Source organism: Papaver somniferum, chromosome 5 (genome assembly GCF_003573695.1).
Source record: "Papaver somniferum cultivar HN1 chromosome 5, ASM357369v1, whole genome shotgun sequence".
NCBI lineage: Eukaryota > Viridiplantae > Streptophyta > Magnoliopsida > Ranunculales > Papaveraceae > Papaver > Papaver somniferum.
In genome coordinates, this window is record NC_039362.1 from 99,853,672 (window position 1) to 99,879,431 (window position 25,760).

Genomic DNA, 25,760 nt, shown 5'->3' on the forward strand with positions numbered 1-25,760 from the left:
TAAGTATAAAGACCCAAGGTCCCCTACTATTTCTTGGATAATAGGTAAATACCGTGTCGAGAAAGCTTTTCTTGACTTAGGAGCCAGTGTGAACTTACTCCCATACCATGTGTACCTTAAGCTAGGACTTGGTGAGATGAAACCTACCTAGATGACACTTCAGTTAGCTGATAGGTCCGTTAAAATTCCTCGTGGTGTGATCGAGGATGTTTTTATTGAGGTCGACAAGTTTATTTATCCAGTGGATTTTGTTATCCTAGATACCCAACCTGTCCCTGACCCAGAGAACCAAAAACCAGTGATTTTAGGTCGCCCGTTTTTATCTACATCCAATGTGATCATCAACTGTCGAAATGGTATTATAAATTTATCTTTTGGTAACATGACTATTGAGTTGAACATTTTTAATATTAGTAAGCTACCCTCTGAACTAGATGATTCAGGCATAGAAGAGGTGAACATGATAGGAACATTAGTCTAGGAGTCATTACCAAACACTTTGTTAGAAGATCCATTAGAAAAAATGCCTAGCTCACTTTGGGATTGATTTTGAAGATGATGATGTGATTAATAAGGTGAATACTTTGTTAGATTCAACCCCTTTGGCTGGAAACCAAAGTTCGAACCTCTACCCGTTTCTAAGTCTACCCTAGTTCCTTCGTTAGAAAAGCCTCCTAAGTTGGACCTTAAACCATTACCAGATACCCTGAAGTATGTGTTTTTAGGCCCATCTGAAACTTTACCTGTGATTATAGCATTCGACTTGGATAATTATCAGGAGAGTAGGCTAGTAACCGTCCTTCAAAATAACAAGGAAGCTTTAGGGTGGACCATAACAGACATTAAGGATATAAGTCTACTATTTGTATGCATCAGATTTAAGGGTGCACATGAACCGAGCCGGACCGACGGACCGAACCGGAACCGATGGAACCGTACCTGATTTTGGACCGAACCGAGGTACAAGGTACAAGTACCGGTCCCAAAAATAGGAACGAGCTCTGGGGGTACAGGTACACAGTCCAACACATGAACCGTCTCGTACCGGACCGAAGTCCCGAATAATTCTGACCGTTAGATTTAGGGGATAAGGGATCTGTCTCAGCCATTGGATTAATAGGGGGTATATAAGCTCACATTATTAGATTAGGGTTTCAGTTCCCTTAGTTTTTTCTCGCCTCTTCTCAGTACTTCTCTCTGAGAAGGAGAAGAAATTCTCCCCTTCTTCTGATCTTCATCTTCTTTGTTAACCTTCAATCAAACGATTAAAAGTTCAAACCGTATTACTTCGTCTGTCTCTTCGTTTTTAATTCCGGTGTGAAGAAAATTAGAAGAACAATTCCGGTGGTAAGTAATTTTTAATTTTTTGATTTTAATTTTTGTATGCATGTCTGTGAATCTGTGATTGAGATTAACGGATTTTTGTTTTCTCTAGCGAGTAGCGGCTTAAAGGATTTTCTTCATCTCCCACCAAACCTTCATAGCGAGTAGCGGCTTAAAGGATTCACTGCAATCACCGTAAGATCTTTTTCTTCTTCATATGGATGTTGTTTCTTTTACACTTCTGAAACTAAATCTAGGCTTTTAGTGTTCTGTCACATTTTTGGATGATTTTTTTTGCTTTTAGATCTTTGATTCATGAGCAGTAGTTTAGCCGTGAAGATGGAAATGCTATTCTAAAGCTAGGGTTACCTAAAAATTTCTGTAATAGACTAATAGTTGTTTTTTAGTTTTGTGAATGCTGATAAAATGTTAACATGGGTGTTGAATTTGACTCTGAGTATTTAGTTTACCATTCTTTTGATTGAGTTAGTTTAAAGGCTATTGATGAATGTTTTTGAACAGTTATTATGAATCATACTTGAAATAGAAAGCTAAATTGTTCACTTGCAGAGGTATTTGTATGGATTTTCACAAGTAATTAGATAACCAGTTCACAGAACCTTGTGCAGCCCAGTTTCCTCAAACATCTTGCTTTTTGATCTTTCAATTGGAACTATCATGAATTTATAAGCAATGAGTTGCCAAAAGTTTTAGTCAATTTCTTTAACATTTTAATCAAATCAACTCTTCTCAAGTATATATAAACACATAATATACATGCAATGATCAAGTATACAACTACCATTGAGGATCCAACAACTGTATCTGTGGCAGTGGTAGGTGTAGCAGTTGTAGGTGTAGGAGTTGTAGTATCTGAAAGCGAGTCTTAAGTCCTTGTAGAAGCTCTTTATCTACAAGGACAGTTGAGGCATTGCTTTGCACACAAAGCTGGCTAAGGAAGCCAATACAACTTGATCTTCTATCTGATTACATACCAGATGATGATGTTGAAATTGAAGAAGGTAACATATTACATTATTACTTGTGTTTGGCAGTAATAGATATAGTCTAATGGTTACTAACTGCTATTATTATTATTATTTTGCAGCGTTACTTGGTCCTATCAACAATGATGACACCACAAGTGCTGCTGACATGGATTAGAAGATCAATATTCAAGGCTACTGCAGCACTGCTAGACTGCTAGTTGTTCTTTTATCAGATTTTCTCATTTTCAAGACTTAGTGTGTGTCTGTGACTACTGCTACTTCTTTTTTAAGATTTTCAAGACATTGTTTGTTTGTTTTGCTATTAATATTGGTACTTATTAGTTGTTGCTTTGAGATATTGAAAAATAGGTAAAAAAAACAGGTAAAAAAGTAAAAAACAGGGCAGTAGATTTCTGTGTTTTTTTCTTCCCTGAAATGGAACCGGAACCGGTACCGGTATCGACCGGAACCGGTCCATTTTTTTGGTACCGAAGGGTGTAAGGTACAGGTACTCGGTCTCGGCAAGAACCGAGCCGAACCGTACCGTGTGCACCCTTAATCAGATTTATTTAGAAGAAGATACCAAACCTTTTAGGGAGATGCAACGTCGACTAAACTATAATATGAAAGAAGTAGTTCGAACCGAGGTTCTTAAGTTGTTAGATGCAGGCATCATCTACCCTATTTCACACAGTAAGTGGGTTAGCCCCGTTCAGGTTGTCCCCAAGAAATCTGATATCCCTGTAGTACAGAATAATAACAATGAGTTAATACCGACCCGAGTGACCACGGGTTGGCGTGTTTGTATTGACTATAGGAAATTGAACAAGGTCACTAGGAAGGACAACTTTCCCCTTCCCTTCATCGACCAGATGCTAGAGAGATTAGATGGACATAGTCATTACTGCTTTTTAGATGGCTACTCTGGATATAATCAGATCGTTATTGCCCCTGAAGACCAGGAGAAAACCACTTTTACCTGTACCTTTGGTACCTTCGCGTATAAACGCAAGCCTTTCGGGGTATGTAATTCCCCTGCGACTTTTCAACGTTGCATGATGAACATATTTTCTGACATGGTAGAACGGTTCTTAGAAGTCTTTATGGATGATTTTTCAGTGTTTGGTTCGTCTTTTGATGAGTGTTTGCATCATTTGTCACTAGTGTTGACTAGGTGTAAGGAAAAGAATTTAGTGCTTAATTGGGAGTAATGTCACTTCGTGGTTCGTTCAGGAATTGTTTTAGGGAATATCATATCTTCTAAGGGTATAGAGGTAGATAAAGCCAAAGTTGACCTTATTAAGTCTTTACAGGTCCCAAAAAACGTAAAAGACATTAGGTCATTCTTAGGGAATGCAGATTTATATCGTCGATTCGTTAAGGATTTTAGCTTGATTTCTAGACCTCTTTGAAATCTTCTTGCAAAAGATGTTAAGTTTGTCTTTGATGATGCTTGTTTAGAGGCTTTTGAGAAGCTTAAGACTTTACTCACTACCGCTCCCATAGTCCAGGCACCCAACTGGAACCTACCCTTTGAGATCATGTGTGATGCTTTAGATTATGCTATTAGTGTTGTGCTAGGTCAGCGAGAGAACACATTACTTCATGTGATTTACTATGCTAGCAAAACTCTGAATGATTCCCAGTTGAACTGTACCACTACGGAGAAGGAACTGTTAGCCATTGTGTTTGCTTTAGACAAGTTTAGACCCTATCTAAGGTCGTAATATATACTGATCATGCTTCTTTGAAATATCTTCTGTCTAAGAAGGATATGAAACCTAGATTGATTAGGTGGATCCTTTGTTGCAAGAGTTTTCTCCAGATATTAGAGACAAAAAGGGTGCAGAAAATGTAGTTGCAGACCACTTGTCTAGGCTAATTGTTGATTCCCCTGATGATTCCCTTCCTATATGGGATAGCTTTCCTGATGAACAACTGTTCTTTGTTACCCAATTACCTTGGTATGTGAATATAGTGAACTATCTTGTTACTGGTCGAATGCCCCAACATTGGGGTAAACAAGATCGTTCTAGGTTTTTAGCCGAGGTTAAGCACTTCTTTTGGGATGATCCTTATTTGTTTAAGTATTGTCCAAACCAGATTACTAGGAGATGTATACCTGAGAGTGACCAGTCCAGTATTATTTCCTTTTGTCATGATCATGCTTGTGGGGGTCACTTTAGTGCTAAGAAGACTGTTGCTAAGATATTGCAGTGTGGATTCTATTGGCCTTCGTTGTTTAAAGACTCCCACAGTTATTGTGTTACTTGTGAACGTTGCCATAAATAAGGAACCATTTCCCGTAGGAACATGATGGCCTTGAATATTTTAGTTTTTGAGGTCTTTGATGTGTGGGGTATTGACTTTATGGGTTCGTTTCCTAATTCTTTTGGTAACTTATACATCCTTGTCGCTGTAGACTATGTCTCTAAGTGGATTGAGGCGGTTGCGTGTAAAACCAATGACCATAGGGTTGTGATTGAGTTCTTAAAAGATAATATACTTTCACATTTTGGTACACCGCGAGCTATAATTAGTGATGGAGGGTCGCACTTTTGTAATGGACCTTTTAGGATTTTTATGAAGAAATATGGTATTACACATAAGGTAGCTACCCCGTATCATCCGCAGACTAGTGGTCAAGTAGAGGTTTCCAATAGGGAGATAAAAAGTATATTAGAAAAAACAGTTAATCCTAATCGGAAAAACTGGTCGTCTAGGCTTACTGATGCCTTATGGGCATATCGTACTACTTTTAAGACCCCCATTGGAATGTCACCTTATCGACTTGTGTATGGCAAGCATGTCACTTACCTGTTGAGTTAGAACATAGAGCATATTGGGCTATTAAGCAGCTAAATTTTTCACTTGACAAGGCAGGAGCCCATAGGAAACTCAAGCTCAATGAGTTGGAAGAGATTCGTAGAGATGCATACGATAGTGCTAAGGAGTATAAGAACAAAATGAAACTTGTGCATGATAAGAATATTTTAAGAAATTCATTTTCTCCAGGTCAAAAAGTTCTTATGTATGATACTAAACACTTTTTTAGAAGATCCATTAGAGAAATTCCTAGCTCACTTTGGAATTTATTTTGATGATGATGATGTGATTAATGAGGTGAATGCTTTGTTAGATTCAACCCCTTTGATAGACAGTAGTAATGGATGGAAACCAAAGTTCGAACCTCTACCCATTTCTAAGTCTACCCTAGTTCCTTCGTTAGAAAAGCCTCCTAAGTTGGACCTTAAACCATTACCAGATACCCTGAAGTATGTGTTTTTAGGACCATCTGAAACTTTACATGTGATTATAGCATCCAACTTGGATAGTGATCAGGAGAGTAGGCTAGTAACCGTCCTTCAAAATAACAAGGAATCTTTAGGATGGACCATAGCAGACATTAAGGGTATAAGTCCTACTGTTTGTATGCATCAGATTTATTTAAAGGAAGATACCAAACCTTCTAGGGAGATGCAACGTCGACTAAACCATAATATGAAAGAAGTAGTTCGAACTGAGGTTCTTAAGTTGTTAGATGCAGGCATTATCTACCCTATTTCAGACAGTAAGTGGGTTAGCCCTGTTCAGGTTGTCCCCAAGAAATCCGGTATCACTGTAGTCCAGAATGATAACAATGAGTTAATCCCAACCCGAGTGACCACGGGTTGGCGTGTTTGTATTGACTATAGGAAATTGAACAAGGTCACTAGGAATGACCAGTTTCCCCTTCCCTTCATCGACCAGATGCTAGAGAGATTAGCTGGACATAGTCAATACTGCTTTTTAGATGGCTACTCTGGATATAATCAGATCGTTATTTCCCCTGGAGACCAGGAGAAAACCACTTTTACCTGTCCCTTTGGTACCTTCGCGTATAGACGCATGCCTTTCGGGGTATGTAATTCCCCTGTGACTTTTCAACGTTGTATGATGAGCATATTTTCTGACATGGTAGAACGATTCTTAGAGGTATTTATGGATGATTTTCCAGTGTTTGGTTCGTCTTTCGATGAGTGCTTGCATCATTTGTCACTAGTGTTGACTAGGTGTAAGGAAAAGAGTTTAGTGCTTAATTGGGAGAAATGTCACTTCATGGTTCGTTTAGGAATTGTTTTAGGGCATATCATATCTTCTAAGGGTATAGAGGTAAATAAATCCAAAGTTGACCTTATTAAGACTTTACAGGTCCCAAAAACCGTAAAAGACATTAGGTCATTCTTAGGGCATGCAGGTTTATATCGTCGATTCATTAAGGATTTTAGCTTGATTTCTAGACCTCTTTGCAATCTGCTTGCAAAAGATATTAAGTTTTTCTTTGATGATGCTTGTTTAAAGGATTTTGAGAAGCTTAAGACTTTACTCACTACCGCTTCCATAGTCCAGACACCCAACTGGAACCTACCCTTTGAGATCATGTGTGATGCTTCAGATTATGCTATTAGTGTTGTGCTAGGTCAGCGAGAGAACAAATTACTTCATGTGATTTACTATGCTAGCAAAACTCTGAATGATGCCCAGTTGAACTATACCACTACGGAGAAGGAACTGTTAGACATTGTGTTTGCTTTAGACAAGTTTAGACCCTATCTCTTAGGTTCTAAGGTCGTAATATATACTGATCATGCTTCTTTGAAATATCTTCTGTCTAAGAAGGATACGAAACCTAGATTGATTAGGTGGATCCTTTTGTTGCAAGAGTTTTCTCCAGATATTAGAGACAAAAAGGGTGCAGAAAATGTAGTTGCAGACCACTTGTATAGGCTAGTTGTTGATTCCCCTGATGATTCCCTTCCTATAAGGGATAGCTTTCCTGATGAACAACTGTTCTTTGTTACCCAATTACCTTGGTATGCGAATATAGTGAACTATCTTGTTACTGGTCGAATGCCCCAACATTGGGGTAAACAAGATCGTTCTAGGTTTTTAGCCAAGGTTAAGCACTTCTTTTGGGATGATCCTTATTTTTTTAAGTATTGTCCAAACCAGATTATTAGGAGATGTATACCTGAGAGTGACCAGTCCAGTATTATTTCCTTTTGTCATGATCATGCTTGTGGGGGTCACTTTAGTGCTAAGAAGACTGCTGCTAAGATATTGCAGTGTGGATTCTATTGTCCTTCGCTGTTTAAAGACTCCCACAGTTATTGTGTTACTTGTGAACGTTGCCAGAAATTATGAACCATTTCCCGTAGGAACATGATGCTCTTGAACCCTATTTTAGTTGCTGAGGTCTTTGATGTGTGGGGTATTGACTTTATGGGTCCGTTTCCTAATTCTTTTGGTAACTTATACATCCTTGTCGTTGTAGACTATGTCTCTAAGTGGATTGAGGCGGTTGCGTGTAAACCAATGACCATAGGGTTGTGATTGAGTTCTTAAAAGATAATATACTTACACGTTTTGGTACACCGCAAGCTATAATTAGTGATGGAGGGTCGCACTTTTGTAATGGACCTTTTAGGATTTTGATAAAGAAATATGGTATTACACATAAGATAGCTACCCCGTATCATCCGCAGACTAGTGGTCAAGTAGAGGTTTCCAATAGGGAGATAAAATGCATATTAGAAAAAAACATTTAATCCTAATCGGAAAGACTGGTCGTCTAGGCTTATTGATGCCTTATGGGCATATCGTACTACTTTTAAGACCCCCATTGGAATGTCACCTTATCGACTTGTGTATGGCAAGCATGTCACTTACCTGTTGAGTTAGAACATAGAGCATATTGGGCTATTAAGCAGCTAAATTTTTCACTTGACAAGGCAGGAGCCCATAGGAAACTCAAGCTCAATGAGTTGGAAGAGATTCGTAGAGATGCATACGATAGTGCTAAGGAGTATAAGAACAAAATGAAACTTGTGCATGATAAGAATATTTTAAGAAATTCATTTTCTCCAGGTCAAAAAGTTCTTATGTATGATACTAAACACTTTTTTAGAAGATCCATTAGAGAAATTCCTAGCTCACTTTGGAATTTATTTTGATGATGATGATGTGATTAATGAGGTGAATGCTTTGTTAGATTCAACCCCTTTGATAGACAGTAGTAATGGATGGAAACCAAAGTTCGAACCTCTACCCATTTCTAAGTCTACCCTAGTTCCTTCGTTAGAAAGCCTCCTAAGTTGGACCTTAAACCATTACCAGATACCCTGAAGTAGTGTTTTTAGGACCATCTGAAACTTTACATGTGATTATAGCATCCAACTTGGATAGTGATCAGGAAGTAGGCTAGTAACCGTCCTTCAAAATAACAAGGAAGCTTTAGGTGGACCATAGCAGACATTAAGGGTATAAGTCCTACTGTTTGTATGCATCAGATTATTTAGGAGATACCAAACCTTCTAGGGAGATGCAACGTCGACTAAACCCTAATATGAAAGAAGTAGTTCGAAGGTTCTTAAGTTGTTAGATGCAGGCATTATCTACCCATTTCAGACAGTAAGTGGGTAGCCCGTTCAGGTTGTCCCCAAGAAATCCGGTATACTGTAGTCCAGAATGATAACAATGAGTTAATCCCAACCCGAGTGACCACGGGTTGGCGTGTTTGTATTGACTATAGGAAATTGAACAAGGTCACTAGGAAGGACCACTTTCCCCTTCCCTTCATCGACCAGATGCTAGAGAGATTAGCTGGACATAGTCATACTGCTTTTTAGATGGCTACTCTGGATATAATCAGATCGTTATTTCCCCAGAAGACCAGGAGAAAACCACTTTTACCTGTCCCTTTGGTACCTTTGCGTATAGACGCATGCCTTTCGGGTATGTAATCCCCTGCGACTTTTCACGTTGTATGATGAGCATATTTTCTGACATGGTAGAACGTTCTTAGAGGTATGGATGATTTTCAGTGTTTGGTTCGTCTTTCGATGAGTGCTTGCATCATTTGTCACTAGTGTTGACTAGGTGTAAGGAAAAGTTTAGTGCTTAATTGGGAGAAATGTCACTTCATGGTTCGTTCAGGAATTGTTTTAGGGCATATCGTATCTTCTAAGGGTATAGAGGTAGATAAAGCCAAAGTTGACCTTATTAAGACTTTACAGGTCCCAAAAACCGTAAAGATATTAGGTCATTCTTAGGGCATGCAGGTTTTTATCGTCGATTCATTAAGGATTTTAGCTTGATTTCTAGACCTCTTTGCAATTTGCTTGCAAAAGATGTTAAGTTTGTCTTTGATGATGCTTGTTTAGAGGCTTTTGAGAAGCTTAAGACTTTACTCACTACCGCCATAGTCCAGCAGCACCCAACTGGAACCTACCCTTTGAGATCATGTGTGATGCTTCAGATTATGCTATTGGTGTTGTGCTAGGTCAGCGAGAGAAACAAATTACTTCATGTGATTTACTATGCTAGCAAAACTCTGAATGATGCCCAGTTGAACTATACCACTACGAGAAGGAACTGTTAGCCATTGTGTTTGCTTAGACAAGTTTAGACCCTATCTCTTAGGTTCTAAGTCGTAATATATACTGATCATGCTCTTTGAAATATCTTCTGTCTAAGAAGGATACGAAACCTAGATTGATTAGGTGGATCCTTTTGTTGCAAGAGTTTTCTCCAGACATTAGAGACAAAAAGGGTGCGAAAATGTAGTGCAGACCACTTGTCTAGGCTAGTTGTTGATTCCCCTGATGATTCCCTTCCTATAAGGGATAGCTTTCCTGATGAACAACTGTTCTTTGTTACCCAATTACCTTGGTATGCGAATATAGTGAACTATCTTGTTACTGGTCGAATGCCCCAACATTGGGGTAAACAAGATCGTTCTAGGTTTTTAGCCAGGTGTTAAGCACTTCTTTTGGGATGATCCTTATTTTTTAAGTATTGTCCAACCAGATTATTAGGAGATGTATACCTGAGAGTGACCAGTCCAGTATTATTTCCTTTTGTCATGATCATGCTTGTGGGGGTCACTTTAGTGCTAAGAAGACTGCTGCTAAGATATTGCAGTGTGGATTCTATTGGCCTTCGTTGTTTAAAGACTCCCACAGTTACTGTGTTACTTGTGAACGTTGCCAGAAATTAGGAACCATTTCCCGTAGGAACATGATGCCCTTGAACCCTATTTTAGTTGTGAGGTCTTTGATGTGTGGGGTATTGACTTTATGGGTCCGTTTCCTAATTCTTTTGGTAACTTATACATCCTTGTCGTTGTAGACTATGTCTCTAAGTGGATTGAGGCGGTTGCGTGTAAACCAATGACCATAGGGTTGTGATTGAGTTCTTAAAAGATAATATACTTACACGTTTTGGTACACCGCGAGCTATAATTAGTGATGGAGGGTCGCACTTTTGTAATGGACCTTTTAGGCTTTTGATGAAGAAATATGGTATTACACATAAGATAGCTACCCCGTATCATCCGCAGACTAGTGGTCAAGTAGAGGTTTCCAATAGGGAGATAAAATGCATATTAGAAAAAAACATTTAATCCTAATCGGAAAGACTGGTCGTCTAGGCTTATTGATGCCTTATGGGCTTACCGTACTGCGTTTAAGACCCCCATTGGAATGTCACCTTATCGACTTGTGTATGGCAAGGCATGTCACTTACCTGTTGAGTTAGAACATAGAGAATATTGGGCTGTTAAGCAGCTAAATTTTTCACTTGACAAGGCAGGAGCCCATAGGAAACTCAAGCTCAATGAGTTGGAAGAGATTCGTAGAGATGCATACGATAGTGCTAAGGAGTATAAGAACAAAATGAAATTTGTGCATGATAAGATTATTTTAAGAAGGTCATTTTCTCCAGGTCAAAAAGTTCTTATGTATGATACCCGCTTGCATCTTTTCCCTGGGAAGTTACGTTCTCGATGGACGGGTCCTTTTATTGTTCGCATTGTCTTTCCTCATGGAGCTGTTGAGATCGAGACACCAGATGGTAGTAGTTCTTCGAAGGTTAACGGTCAGAGATTGAAACCCTTTATAGAGCCCTTTCCTTCAGGTGATGTTGAGGAGGTCCCTCTGGAGGACCCTGTTTACCCTTGATTGACCATCAAGGCGATTTGTATGTTGTATATTAGTTTTTGATTTCTCTCTTCACCCAGGTACTATCTTTCCGACTTCTCACTTTACTGATTCCTCATGTTACTTTACTTTTTGGTATTGCTCTTTCATTAGAAACATTGAGGACAATGTTAGATTTAAGTTTGGGGTGGGGAAGAAACTTTTTGTTAGCTTTTAGTTGCAATAAATAAACTCCAGAGCCTAGAAATTTATGCTTATTAAGGTTGTCACTAACCTCTCTAAGCGGATGGGAACATCTTGGTTGTAGGAGTTAAGGAACCAATCTTATTAGATGGAAACATCTATAGAGTCTATTCATAAAAGCACAAAGCTCAGGTGTTAGAAAAAAAACATGGTAGTGTCGCCATATCTCGTTGAATCCTTTTCACTTCTGTTTTTATTTTCTTTTCTAAGTGATTTGGTGGGGCACACGATTCAAGTTGTTACCGTTGCTAGGGTAAAATAGAGTGATTGAGATACCAAAAAAAAAAAAGACCAGACCAGACCATTTGACCAACCGGAATGAATTCAATAAATTTGACCATTGGTGCCCTTGTATATGACAGTTGTGTTGACCTAGAGTTAGGATTATCACCCGCTGGTCCCCTTGTATATGCCAGCTGCGTTGATATTAGTCAGACCGGTATCTCAGTCCATTAGGATAGGTTCATCCTAGTAGTGGCCTTCAGATAGATATGGGAAACACCATTCACCTTAGTCAACATCAAAACCATCTACGTTTTTCTCTACATCCATCTTCTTAATATTTTCATGTGATTGGTTGACTCCGGTTATGATGTCCAGAAACTATCTGAGTAGAGCTATGTCACTTATATATGAATTTTAGTATGCTTGAGTGCAAACTCGTGTACAACAATTGGAATTTCGCATCAGGATACTTCCTCTTATAGTCAATGATTGTATGCCAACCAAGGAGATTCTTTAGTGCCTTCCAAGGTTCTGCGTAGATAGCTAGGGTCTGGAGTAAAGGATTTGTGGGTACACCTCTTGTAAACCCTCCCGAGACAACACTCGGACGCTAGGGCCACCTAGCGGTTTAACGGCTTGTTGCACGTGCTAAGTGTAGTTGTGATGCCTACGACAATTTAGATTTGCTCGAGGACTAGAAAATATTAAGTTTGGGGGTATTTGATAGACACATTTTTGTGTCTGAATTGTCCTCAGTGTCTGTATTGTTAGTGCTTGAATTTGTACATATTATGGTGTTTTGTGTGTTTGTAGGTGTTTTTGGAGAAATGCACTTGTGTGGAAAAAGTTGCTCGAAAAGTGCTATTTGGACCCCGGAGAAACTTACTAAAGGCGCCTTCATTTTGGATAAGGGAACCCCAGGCATCCCAGATGTTAAAGGCGCCCATGTTTTGGATCGGGGCACTTCATCCTCTACTTTTCAAGTCCGAGTTTTGGCGGGAAAACTTAGTTCTCACCTGCAGAATTTTCGTTCGAGATTTGAGGGCATTTTAGAGAGACTCAATGGCTCAGATTGTTGGGGAAGACTCGATTAAGGTTAACAAGCGTGGCAGGGTTGTTGGAATTGATCGAAATTGGCTGAACATTAGGATTGAAGTAAACAGCGCGACACGGGTTCCTGTTATTCTTCCCGAGTCATTTGTGTGTGTAACAGAGGTTTGCGTATGCCTACAGCGTGTGTAACCACTTCTTGGATGTTGACTGAGTATGTTTGGAGTGTTTAAATACGATAAAACAGCGTGAGAAGACAAATTTGGAAAAAAATATCTCCAAAATATTTTCTTCTACTGCCGAGTATTGGGACAATTTTGGGGAGTAATGAGGAGTTATTCTTGGTGCTGAGGAGTATAAAAAGGTATTACGGGGTTCATAGAGAGGTTACAGAGAGTTTGAGAGATTTTAGAACACTACAGAGTCGAAAACAATCGAGTTGCAGAGCTGCCATTTCTGCTGCTGAAGAAGAAACGAAGAACATAAGACGCACAAGGACAGTCGTTATGCTACAGTGACAATGACAGTTAGCTTTTATCGTTCCCTGTAACAGTTCGGTTTGTAACACATATAATTGTTACAAACCCGGTTTTTAATTATTTTCTCCCATTTTCATCATTTGTAAACACTTTGAGCAATGAAATCAACTTTTGAGCGTGTTTCCAACATGATGAGAAGCTAATTCTCCCACAACCAAGGCAATGAGGAAGCTATTTACGCATAAATAATTGGTAATTATTTATTTTCTGTAATTTATAATTTATAATTGACTTAATCACTGTTTTTGCAGAGTTTTTAATTGTTTGCATAATTTTCTTAATTAGTTGTGATTCAATTTGAGAGGTTATACTTTGTTTAGTCAATTGATAATCTATGCTTAGGGAATACAATTGATATTTGGGAATATGCCTGATTATTTGTGAATTAAGAATTAAGGGACTTAAAAGATAATTAGAGTTTTGGATTATTTACCATCATTTATTCATGTGTAATAGTGGAATCAGTGTCTTGGTTATTACTAATATCTTGAAATCAAATTTTGATTTAAGTTTTGTTTGTTTTTAAATTTCATTAAGTCTAAAATCTTTTGCTTTCACAAGTCTCAACGAACTCATTACTACAAATCAATTGAAAATCCTATAAAACTCTGGAATAGTTCATTGGTATATGCCTAATTGCCTATATCACTCAAGTATAGATAGATAGGATCCCTTTTCCCCGGGCTTACTGTTTACGATTTCAGGTACTGAGCACGTAAGTCTTGGAATAACGCCTACTACTACAAAGTTAAACGACTACGCGAGACAAATAACGTTTAAAGAAAGACGTTCATGATAAATCATAAACAACAAAATGTATTAGCTACCTTCCACGATACATTTTAACATTTGAAGATCCTAAATAATCCCCTTCATACTCAGAGTTATGGGTTACACCTAAATGCGTGGGTCGGAGATGAGGCCCCAATGAGGCTTGTCAGTAGATATACTCAGAGTTATGGGTTACACCTGCTCATGTAAGGTTTAGTGGGGTGGATCTCCTTATCAAGGGAATCCAACACATACAACATGCTAATTTCATCTCAGTTAGACATGTACACTGCAGACTAAACCTGGATGAAACTGTTTTCATCTAGTTTTAATCGGCTAAAACAATATACACAGCAGATTAAACATGGATGAAGCCATTTTCGTCATAGTTTAAACCTGCTGAAATAATTCATATACCCAGATGAATTGAACAATTTCATCCATAACATACACTTCAACCAATTTCATTCATAACATTGAACAACTCATATAACCAGATGCAAACCAATTTAATCTAAAACATACGATGAAAATGGAAAATAAAATCAACCAATTATATTGAATAAAATCCAGTTACATCCACACATCCACTGAAATGAAAATAAAACAACCAATTCAACAAATTAATCCACTTAAATGAAAATAAAACAACCAATTCAACAAATTAATCATGTAATTCTGAAAATAAGAACAAAACAAAGTTAGGGTTTGAAAACTTACGAATTCTAGGAAACATTCTGTGGATCGACTGAAACCCTAATTCTTCCAATACACTGAACTGATCGATTGAAACCCTAATTCTTAGAATATGCTAGAAACTTCCCATTCTTTAGTGTTGATGGTGTTTGCAGATGGTGGATGAAACCAATTTTCTGATAGTGTTGATGGTGAGGAGACGGTGGATGAAACCAACTTCTGGTAGTGTTGATGGTGGATGAAAACGATTTCTGGTAGTGTTGATGGTGAGAAGACGGTGGAGGAAAACGATTTCTGGTAGTGTTGATGGTGAGGAGACGATGGAGGAAGTTGATGTCGCTGGTAGTGAGAAGATGAAGAACGTTTGTAGTTTCTTTTGAAGAGAGAGGGAGATCGATATCTTAAAAGGTAATTACCACTTGAGAAGATATCTTAAAAGGTAGTTCTGTCTGTTTTCAGTAAAAATGTCTCCCATCCATTTGACCAGGGTGAAAAATTTACCCGTCCATCTGAAACGGGAAAAGTACCTTTTTGGGAAAATAACCCATTTTCTGTTTTATATTCTCATAAACGAGATATATAAAAGTTCACCATTGAAGTTTGAAGTTCGACGGGAAACAATGAAACATAGTTATAATATTGTTATGTTCTTCAATCTCTTCGATAGCTAGAAGCCTGTTGTTACCATTGTTACCCTTCTTTGTTTTGGAAATCATGCTTTCATGAAACGAAGATCAAATAAGAACAAGTTCTTAATAAGAGATTTAATAATATAAATTTCCCGTCTCATTATTACAGTGAGATGACAACTTATAGCAGATACATAATAACTTCCTGACAATCTATAACCGACGATAAGAAGTTACAACTGCACTGTGCTATTCTAACAGATGACTATGTCAGTCATTTATTCTAATAGGTAATGTACATAATAACATAATATTGTGTTACTGTGCTCTTGCACATAACATTTCTCCGCCCCTAAAAATTGCTCTTGTCCTCAAAAGCAAAATGTTGTTTTAGAAACGTCATTAGATGCCATAAGGATTTGATGGTACCCCGATTGCAAATCAAGCTGTGTAAAATAAGCAGTCCCCCTTGAATCATTGTTGTCCAACTTGAATCATTTTCTCTCTTCCTTGACTGAAGCAATTAACTGCATCAATGAACCATTGCCTTTGTTTCTGGTCTCGTGATGTATCCCAGTTGCATCCCTCCATTTGTTTTCTCGGGTAGAAATACCTTGCAGCTTCACTAGTTTGTCATCTATTTGGAAAGACATCTCAAGTTTGCTGAAATCCCAAGTTATTGGACCAAGAGTCCCTAACCATTGTGCTCCAAGTACAGCATCATAACCCTCCAAGGATAATAAGTATAACTTAGTAGAAATTGAAATACCTTGAACGGAAATGCTTACCCCTTTGCAAAGACCAGAACTTTCTAATTTTTCTCCTGAAGCCGTAACAACATGAAGCTGACCTTCCGTAGGTGGTTGCAAGCCAATTCTTTGTGCAATTTTGTAACTCAAAAAATTGTGCATGCTGCCGGAATCAATTAATACCATTATTGGTTGTCGATCAATGGTTCCTTGTACACGCATTGTTTGTGGAGCTCGAACACCATAAATGACATGAAGTGAAATTTCAGGAATTTCTTCTAACACGAAGCCTTCCCCAGGTGCCTGATTATCAACGTCTTCATCATTGTCTATGCAATCTCCGTCGACGTAGCATGCTTCAATCGAAAACAACTTCTTGCAGCGATGCCCAGAGGTGAAACGCTCATCACACTTGAAACACAACCCTTTATCTCGTCGTTCTTTAATGTCATCAGGCGTCATTTTTCTGATTTCAGGCAATGTAGAACGAACGGTAGTTGTTGAGATGGTTCCCTCTGGTGTAACTTGTCTCTTATATTCTGCATAATTTCCTCGGTATTGTGATTGAGTGCGTGACTCATACAATCTGGCCAGACTTATTGCACTTGTGAGAGTTGTAGGTTTTGCGGCTTGGACATCGGCTCTTATGCTCTCCTTAAGACCACTCACAAAACAACCAACCTGTTGGGTTTGAGTAAGGCTTCCTGCTTTGTTAAGTAACTTTTCAAATTGTGCCTGATATTCTCTAACAGAGCCAACTTGACATAATGTTGTCAAATCTCCAAAAAAATCTTGAAACTGAGTGTAGCCATATCTTGCAAGTAAACCTTCCTTGAATGTTCGCCAATTTATATATGGTTGTTCTTCTTTGAGAATTTGATACCACAGTTGAGAATTACCATCTAAATGATAAGATTCCCATGAAACTCGCTCCTCTTCTGGTACATTATAGAAATCAAAGAATTGACTAGCGCGGCATGACCAACTTGTAGGATCTTCATTGTCATTATATATCGGAAACTTGAATTTGACAGTAGTTTTGGATGACTGCGAACTTGTAGATGACTGTCCTCCATCACTGTTACCTTGGTAGTTTCTTCCTCCACTTTGACGATTCTGATAGGGTGAATTACTGTCTAATGATGCTTTATTGGTATTTTGGTCCTCAAGCAATTTTAATATTTTATCCATTTTATCTTCCACTCTGTCCATTCTATCTTCCAATTTAGTGACACGATTTTCTGTAGTCGGACCATCCTGTGAATCGTCTGCTCCTGATACCAAAATGTTATGTTCTTCAATCTCTTTGATATCCAGAAGCCTGTTGTTACCGTTGTTACCCTTCTTTGTTTTGGAATTCATGCTTTCATGAAGCGAAGATCGAATAAGAACAAGTTCTTAATAAGAGATTTAATAATATCAATTTCATGTTCCATCATTACTGTGAGATGACAATTTATAGCAGATATATAATAACTTCCTCAGAATCTATAACCGACGATAAGAAGTTACAAATGCACTATGCTATCCTAACAGATGTGTTATTGTGCTCTTGCACATAACAAATATCCTCCTCGTAAGTCGTATCATCGTTAGCAGAGCATGGGTTAACTCGGAAGGTATGACTTTTAATCACGATCATGGCAAATGATTTACTCCCTCCATTCCTTTTTAATAGGCTGGTTTTGTTTTTAGAGAAAATTAAGGAAATTATGAAACTAATCATTGAAAGTGGTCATCACGACACTTGTCAATAAAAGAAGTGAAGTGAAATTGTCCCCATGACACTTGTGAGCAAAAGAAGTAAAGTGAAATGGTCCACATGACATTTGTCATCAAAAGAAGTTAAGAAGAAAGTGGTATCAGAAAACAAAAATAACATTTGATTTTTCCAATTAGGAAACCAGCCTATTTTTTTGAAACATCTATTTATAAAAACCAGCCTATTAAAAAGGAACGGAGGGAGTACTATTTTTCTTTGTTTGATCCATGTCTCATGACAAATGATTACTGCTGCATGACACGAGGAATTGTACTGCAAGATTCAAAAGCATTCACAATGTTTATCAACATGTAAAACAAGAGGAACTTTTGTCTTACAACCTAGAAATATTCACACATTTCTTTAGTTTTAGGCTTTCAGAAATCACCCAACATCAGTGCGGAATGCACACACCAGTCCACTGACATTGGAGGATCACCTATTGGAAGAAGAAAACGCGTCCCGCTTGTCTGAGAGATGAGATAATGGCATTGTCCCACTTGAGTGACAGTTGTCATTAGATACCCTCAGTGGCTGTCATTGGATTTGGACCCGTACAGCGTAAATAGATTTTCTTGTCTCTTGGTGCATTGAGATGTTCGTTCTTACCAAAATGCCCTTACATTATATCAATGAACGGCCATATGTATGGTTGTCTTAGACTCTTGCTTTGAACTTTGTTTGCAATGGAAGTGAGAAGAACATAGTCTAGATTCATGTGTATTCACAGCAAACCAGTCAAGTTGATGCTTAATTTAAACCGTCTCTAGGCTCATGGAAAAAGAAAAACACATCGGAAACAGAGGGGTATTCAAGTTATTATGGGTGAAGTCAAAGGTTATATCTTAAGCAGTGATCGCCATGCAATATAATGGCGTATATCTTAATCACAACCACAGGGACAATCACCACTTACATTTGTTTCTTTCACAATTCTTCCATTTCCATGATATTAATAATTTGATCAATATTCAATGTCGCACATAAATTATTGTTTTCTTGACTAAAATAATCCATCTCTGACTGATGATCACTGGAAATTGGAAAACTAAAGAATCTCTTTTAACTGTAAATGAACAAAGATTTATCTTTTCATATTTTTCATGGTCGTACCTAGTGCTAGTGGTAGCAGAAGAAGAAGAAACCGAGAAATGCGGAACCAATAAACCACGTGCTAACTGTACATCTTCTTCAATTCGCATGCATGAATGGAACCTTCATTTTCAGGTTCTATTTATCTTTTTTCTCTTTTAGACTCTTCTTGTGTTTTGTCAAAAAAAAATTAGCGTCTTCTTTAGCTCCTCTGTTTCTCAGTGGTCTATGTGTTCAACGGGCGCTTGAAATTCATATGGTTCACATAAAATTCAAAGTAATTTACAGTCTAGGGCTTTATGGTTCTTTCATGAAATCCATCTAGACTTGTAAATGTTTTGATTTTTTTTTTTAATTTTCTTGTTCTTGAATCGAAGTTTCTTTTCTGGCTACTGAATCGATTCATCCAAAGTTGGATGATCAGCTATATTACTATATAGTCAGACATACAACTTTTTGACTCAATCCAAAGAACAGAACAAGTTGTTCTGATGGCGGCAACTTTATAGTTTTTTGGAATTCTTGAGCAAATTAACTTAAAATGAAGTTTATGAAGCTTGGATCTAGGGTTGATACCTTTTATACAACAGGGGATGTGAGGTAAGTAATGTGTGCAATGATTAATACATTTTCATTTTCTGAAAGAAAAATCTGTTTAGTGTAGATTAATTTTAATTTATTGCCTTTTTCGAATGGAAATATAGGTCTGTCTCTACTGAAGTCTCCACCGACATCGTAATTATTGTCGAAGAAACTAAATTTTTGCTTCATAAGGTAATTAAGATCATGTCAAGATATTCATGTTTCTGAACGTGTTCTTATTTTCATTATAGTACTGATTCGTTCGTGTATCCGTGGAGCAGTTTCCGCTGCTATCAAAATGCTTGTATCTACAGCGCTTATGTTCCGAAAGCTCGGTTGCACTGAAAGCTTCTCAAGAACTAGTGATCGAACTGGATGATTTTCCCTGTGGGATCGATGTTTTTGAGATCTGTGCAAAGTTCTGTTATGGTATCGGTATAACTCTTAGTCCACTCAACATTGTGTCAGTTCGATGTGCGGCGGAGTATCTCCAGATGACGGAAGATGTCGATAAGGGTAATTTGATAGGTAAACTTGAGGCCTTTTTGAATGCTTGTATTCTTCGAGGATGGAAAGATTCACTTTTGACCTTACAAAGCACAAAACTATTCCCTACGTGGTCGGAGGATCTTGAGATAACGAGTCGATGTATTGATGCAATTGCCACGGGAGTTTTATCGTTTCCTGTTAAACCGAGTTTGTCGTCATACACTTACTCGAAGTTGGGTAAGGATGATATGGAAAGTAATGGAGTAGCGAGCCAGAGAAACGGCGGGGTTGTTGCATCTCAAGGGTGGTGGGCTGAAGATATAGCAGAATTTGGTATAGATCTCTATTGGAGAATGATTGTAGCTATTAAATCTGGCGGAAATGTGCCCGCAAATCTTATTTGTAAAGCACTGCAAATTTATGTTTCTAGATGGTTACCCAATATATCCAAAGAAGGGATTATCAAGAGCGAGGATGATTCAGAATCCATCGGAGAGATGACAGTGAAATATCGCTTCCTTTTAGAATCCATAGTAAGCTTACTACCAACGGAGAAAGCTTCCGTTTCATGTAGTTTCTTACTTAAGCTTTTTAAAGTTGGAAACATCCTCAGTGCTTCAATTTCTTCGAAAATGGAATTAGCACGAAGAGTCGGAACCCAGTTGGAGGAAGCAAAAGTCAGCGATCTATTGATTCCAACGTTATCAGCCGATGGAACACAATATGACGTTGATATAATCACCACCATATTGGAACAATTCATGGTACAGGGACAGAGTTCTCCAACAAGTCCACCAAGAGCCAAAGCAAAGTTGAGGAGGTCAAGATCGGCAGAGAACTTTAATTTCGAGTTTTTGGAGACCCGGAGGTCTGCTTCAGCATCACATAGTTCAAAACTGAGGGTGGCAAAGCTTGTTGATGGGTATCTTCAGGAAATTGCTACAGATCCAAATCTGCCTCTGCTGAAGGTGATTGCACTTGCAGAGTCGATACCTGATTTCGCAAGGCCTGAACATGATGATCTTTATAGAGCTATCGACACTTACCTTAAGGTAAGTCTATTACTATTACCCCTCGGTTACTTATTGTTTCATTTCTATTATTAAGTTAATTTGATGAAATGCAGCTTAAAATTTTGAAGACGTTTAAGCAGTCAGCTTATCCGTTTTCAACTTATATATGGTGTAATCTGGTTGTTAGGAATTGTTGATTATAGAACCAGTCTCTCAGTAGTAGTAATCAGCTTCTTTGTGCATCTGACCTTGCAGTCACACAGAGATTTAAATAAGAGCGAAAGGAAGCAGCTGTGCCGAATTCTAGACTGCAAGAAGCTTTCTGCAGAAACTTGTATGCACGCCTCACAGAACGAGCTACTCCCACTGAGAATGGTGGTACAACTTTTATTCATCGAACAGGCACGAGCTTCGATGGCTGGTGGCACAGTGACTGACCTGCCTAACAATATCAAGGTACTTCGTGGGACACAGGAAGAGGACTCATTGAAGCCTCTGCCACCAATCAGAAACATCACCATCATTAAGCCCACCGAGGAAGAGTGGAGGAGTATGTCTGGTCCTACCTCACCAAGTTCAAAGATTTCAACTCTTAGGATGAAACTAACAGAAGATGAAGACCAAATGGACGACGTTGTTGTGAAGAATACAAATTCCAAGCTCAAGTCTTTCCAGTCGTTCCGCTCCATTCCTGCTCGGCCAAAGAAGATGTTAAGTAGGCTGCTCTCTTTGAATAGAATTACTTGAAGACAGTGACTGTCCTTTCATTATTTGTCTTCTCTTTCAGATTACATGTAAACAAGTTATCGACATTGTCTCTTTTGTTTATTTCTTTTCTTTGGAAAATGCATGTAAGCTTTCAAATTTCTTATTGTTTGTGGTACAGTACTCATCTTAATAATCATCTATATCATCACTTGAGTGACTCAGATTTCATACTGTAAAACACTGCTGGAATTAAAATGGTTTTGCTTGCACTTCGTATATAAAACTAAACATAATAGGGTCCTTCTCTTTGGCCTTTGAACGCTAGCAAAGACGGAAGCAACTCCGGTGTCTCTAAAGCTGATTTTGGATGAAAGACACAATTCTGCATTGTTGGTAATGCAAACTACCAAGTGCACAGGAAAGCTGAAGAACCTTCTCAAGTTTTATTCATATTGAAAGTTAGAACCGAATTCAAGTTCATGATATTAGAGCTAACTAGAATCTTACAACTAAGTAATATTTTTCAGTAGTAGTACCATATTACAAGACAGCCTCTTCACAGCAATTGAACTGACCGATAGAGCTGATTAATTAAACATCTAGTTTTTATACTGTATTTCCTGGGATTATAGCCTAGTTCATTGAGCTTTCCCTTGTATCAAGTTGGGACCCTCCAAAGGCAATAAGGAACCCTGATCTTCTCATTTGGTATATAGATCAGTAGCATTGATTAAAGCAGAAGAAGAATCCTTTAGACTTGTTTTCCAACTTCGCCTTAGGGGTTTCGTCATCACGGATGGCCATCAACGAGCTAGTTCCTGGAGAGTCTGGTGTAAATACCCTATTCTCAGAACTAAACAAGCGAGATGGGATTGCCGGTGGTCCTGCTGGTGCAGCAGTAGATAGATAATGAAGGAGCATCTGTACTATTTGGCTGAAATTAGGACGTGCATTTGGGTCCTCTTTCCAGCATGAAGTTAAAATTAAAGCCAAATCCTCAGGTAGATTTTCTGCACTGGGTCTCACTTTCTGAAACAAAGACATAAAAGTTTTGTTACAGAAATGATAGAATTAATTTTGGAATACAAGGAAGAATTTGACTTTTGAATCTTCGGAAACAATAAGAGTCAGAGTGAAAAGATATTATTACTTTAAAAGCAGCTGCATAGGCTGCTTGTAGGTTTGACATGCCCTCAAAAGGGACTCGGTTATGCAATAGTTCCCACAATACAATGGCAAAACTATACGCATCTACCTTGTGGTTGTAATGCTTCTTCTCACCTTGCCTCAATGTAACAGTGCTGTACAACTGCGTGGAAACAAGCGTTGGTTGATTATTATTTTTTCCTCACATTGGAGAAGAGCTAGAAAAGTAAATTACCAAGATAGAAATACCTCTGGAGCCATCCAACGGTATGTCCCTGTTTCAGCCGTCATCATCTCTGTTACCGTCTCTTCTCTCGCTAAACCAAAATCGACAAGTTTCACCGTTTTGAGGTCTGCTGTCAAGATCAAGTTATCTGGAGAAGAAACAAATTATTAATCCTACATAACATGTTACATAAATATAGTTCACTAGCATTGGTTGATACATCAGAGAAGTTCACAGAAAATATTCCTGGATATCTCTCAAGTGCGACAAGATTGTTTATCCAAGAGATGTCTTTTGTTCTAATTCTGTGCTTTTAACATCTCTATCTTATAAAATGTATGGAAGGAAACTTTGATTTATTCCTATGGCTGATTGAGCCCTCTTAAATCACTTATGACTGAACTGTAAAGATGTAAAACTTTCACAAAGGCATAGGTTCTCCACATCTGACATCAATAGCTGAACAAAGCAAAAATATTCTAACACTGATGGAATAGCATTTCAAATCAAGTATAGCTTCATGACAGGTTTGTTGAGAAGATACCAAAGTTAAAGTCAAGTCTCAAAGGGTGTGGCACAAGTTGCAACCAGAAGCTCGTGAAAGTACTCTTACTTTACAACATTCTCAAATCAAAGAAGATATTAGGACTTCTCTTTTTTGACAAAATAATCTAACAATCATATATAGAAGCTTGGTGATCATCATGTCAGTAGAATAACCTGCCTATTTTGATCTGAATATTAACTGTCCATCAGATTAGCTATTGGGGTACTTCGAAACATCAAAAAGACAAAACTAATTTGAAAGCTATTGAGTACCAGGCTTCAGATCACGATGAATGATCCCATGAGAATGCAAACACTCCATCGCGCGAGCAATGTCGAGAGCAAAACCGACTGCTACACATGTATCTAAGCACTTGGGCCGCATGCTCATCAAGTATTTACGCAATGAACCACCGGCCAAAAGTTCAGTTACTACCACCATTACTGGCTCCTTACAAGCCCCAATAAACTGCCAAAATGCACAATAGCAATTATCAGGTGCTATCCACAAAATTGAAAAGTATCCATGCCCCTTACATACCGCAAGGAGATGGATATAAGAGAAAATCTAACTTCTTTGAACTGGAAGTACTTGGTGATCTAAGTTGACAACCTTTACTAAGTTTTTGTGCTGCACTCTAGATAACATTGCAACCTCTCTTGCAAACCGTGATTCTCTCTTTGCAATTTCCTCTTCCGTTTCACCTTTATGAACAATTTTAATAGCAACATTTTGATTTTTGTATCTGTATAGCACCAAAATAACAAGTGTAAGGCAATAGCAGCATTATCACAAAACAAGTGTTAACAACAGCATCTGAGCTCAATTACTTCAGACAAGAATAATCTGCTTCAATTCAGCAGAAATGGGTTTGTTTGGGAATGAAATAAAACCCCTTTTCCACCAAAATCAAGTTGGACAACTTTGAGTATTCTGTGTCTAGTTGCAAATTTCAAGACAATATAAAATAAAAATATAACAAAAATAAAAGAATAAAACAAAATTTTCAGATTCAAAATGTCATCTCAATGCAGAACAACAGATTAGAAGCTATCAATTAACACAAAAGCAAAGAGATAAAAGAAAAGGAGAATTCTTGTAGACTTACTTTCCTTCATAGACTTTAGCATGACCACCTTCTCCAATTCTTGGACCAACAAACAGATTTTTTGGATCAATCAACCATTTTGAGTCTAAATGAAACTCATCTGGGTAGAAGCCGTTTTCAGAATCCATCTTCTTTTCTTCTAGAAAGAGCAAAACTAATTACCAAGAAACACTTGTACCCATCACCATTTATGGTTATAATCTTTCACCACCACTTAGATAAGAAGTTGAATTATAGAAAAACACATTATATTTACTTCACATGACTCGGTTTCCCAACACAGCCAACTACCCAAATCTCAAAGATACAGCAAACTTATATCAACTGATTGTAATTGTTGAGGAGGCAAAGGTTTAAACTTTATAAGCAGTATTTCATTAAAATAGAAAAGTAAAGAGAACAAGAAGATAGATGAACCAATCAATCAAACCAAAATCTTCATTGAAACTCAGCAAGAGCAACAGACAACAAGATTGGTTTTTTTTCCCCCTTTCTTTCTGGTGGGGGTGGGGGTTTGAGCAAATTTAATCAGTCTGTTTGTAGGCAATAACCAAGGAACAAATTCAAGTACTTCTGTCAAATACACACACACGGAGAGAGAGAGAGAGAGAGAGAGAGAGAGAGTAATTAATCAGAAGAAATAGAGAGAGAACGAGTTAATAAGAGAGAGTGTGAGAGAGAGAAAGAGGCCAAAAAAAAAAAATACTGTACATAGTAGATTAGAAAGAAAGGCACATGGAAACTGACCCTTAACATGGGGACGACCCAATGAAAAACCAATGCGTGGACAAGCTCCCAATTTCGTTTTCTCTATGCCATTGCCTACTCTTTAACTTCTCTGATCAACAATTTTGGGGGAATTCTTACAATTTTGAGCTAAATCAACAACACACCT

At 38.0% G+C, this 25,760-nt stretch overlaps 2 protein-coding genes across 2 annotated transcripts; one reads left to right on the forward strand and one right to left on the reverse strand.

The window, feature by feature from the left end:
• Positions 1-18,651: 18,651 nt before the first annotated feature.
• Positions 18,652-22,069, forward strand: LOC113282308 (BTB/POZ domain-containing protein At1g67900-like). The gene is made up of 4 exons (XM_026531289.1): positions 18,652-19,646; positions 19,751-19,820; positions 19,910-21,169; positions 21,386-22,069. The coding sequence occupies exons 1-4, from the start codon at positions 19,588-19,590 to the stop codon at positions 21,875-21,877; spliced, it is 1,881 nt and encodes a 626-aa protein (XP_026387074.1). The 5' UTR covers positions 18,652-19,587; the 3' UTR covers positions 21,878-22,069.
• A 193-nt stretch (positions 22,070-22,262) lies between these two features.
• On the reverse strand, positions 22,263-25,518 carry LOC113282309 (serine/threonine-protein kinase STY13-like). The gene is made up of 6 exons (XM_026531290.1): positions 24,866-25,518; positions 24,370-24,502; positions 24,030-24,225; positions 23,234-23,358; positions 22,989-23,147; positions 22,263-22,867 (listed from the first exon to the last, which is right to left on the reverse strand). The coding sequence occupies exons 1-6, from the start codon at positions 24,991-24,993 to the stop codon at positions 22,556-22,558; spliced, it is 1,053 nt and encodes a 350-aa protein (XP_026387075.1). The 5' UTR covers positions 24,994-25,518; the 3' UTR covers positions 22,263-22,555.
• Between the last annotated feature and the right edge of the window lie 242 nt (positions 25,519-25,760).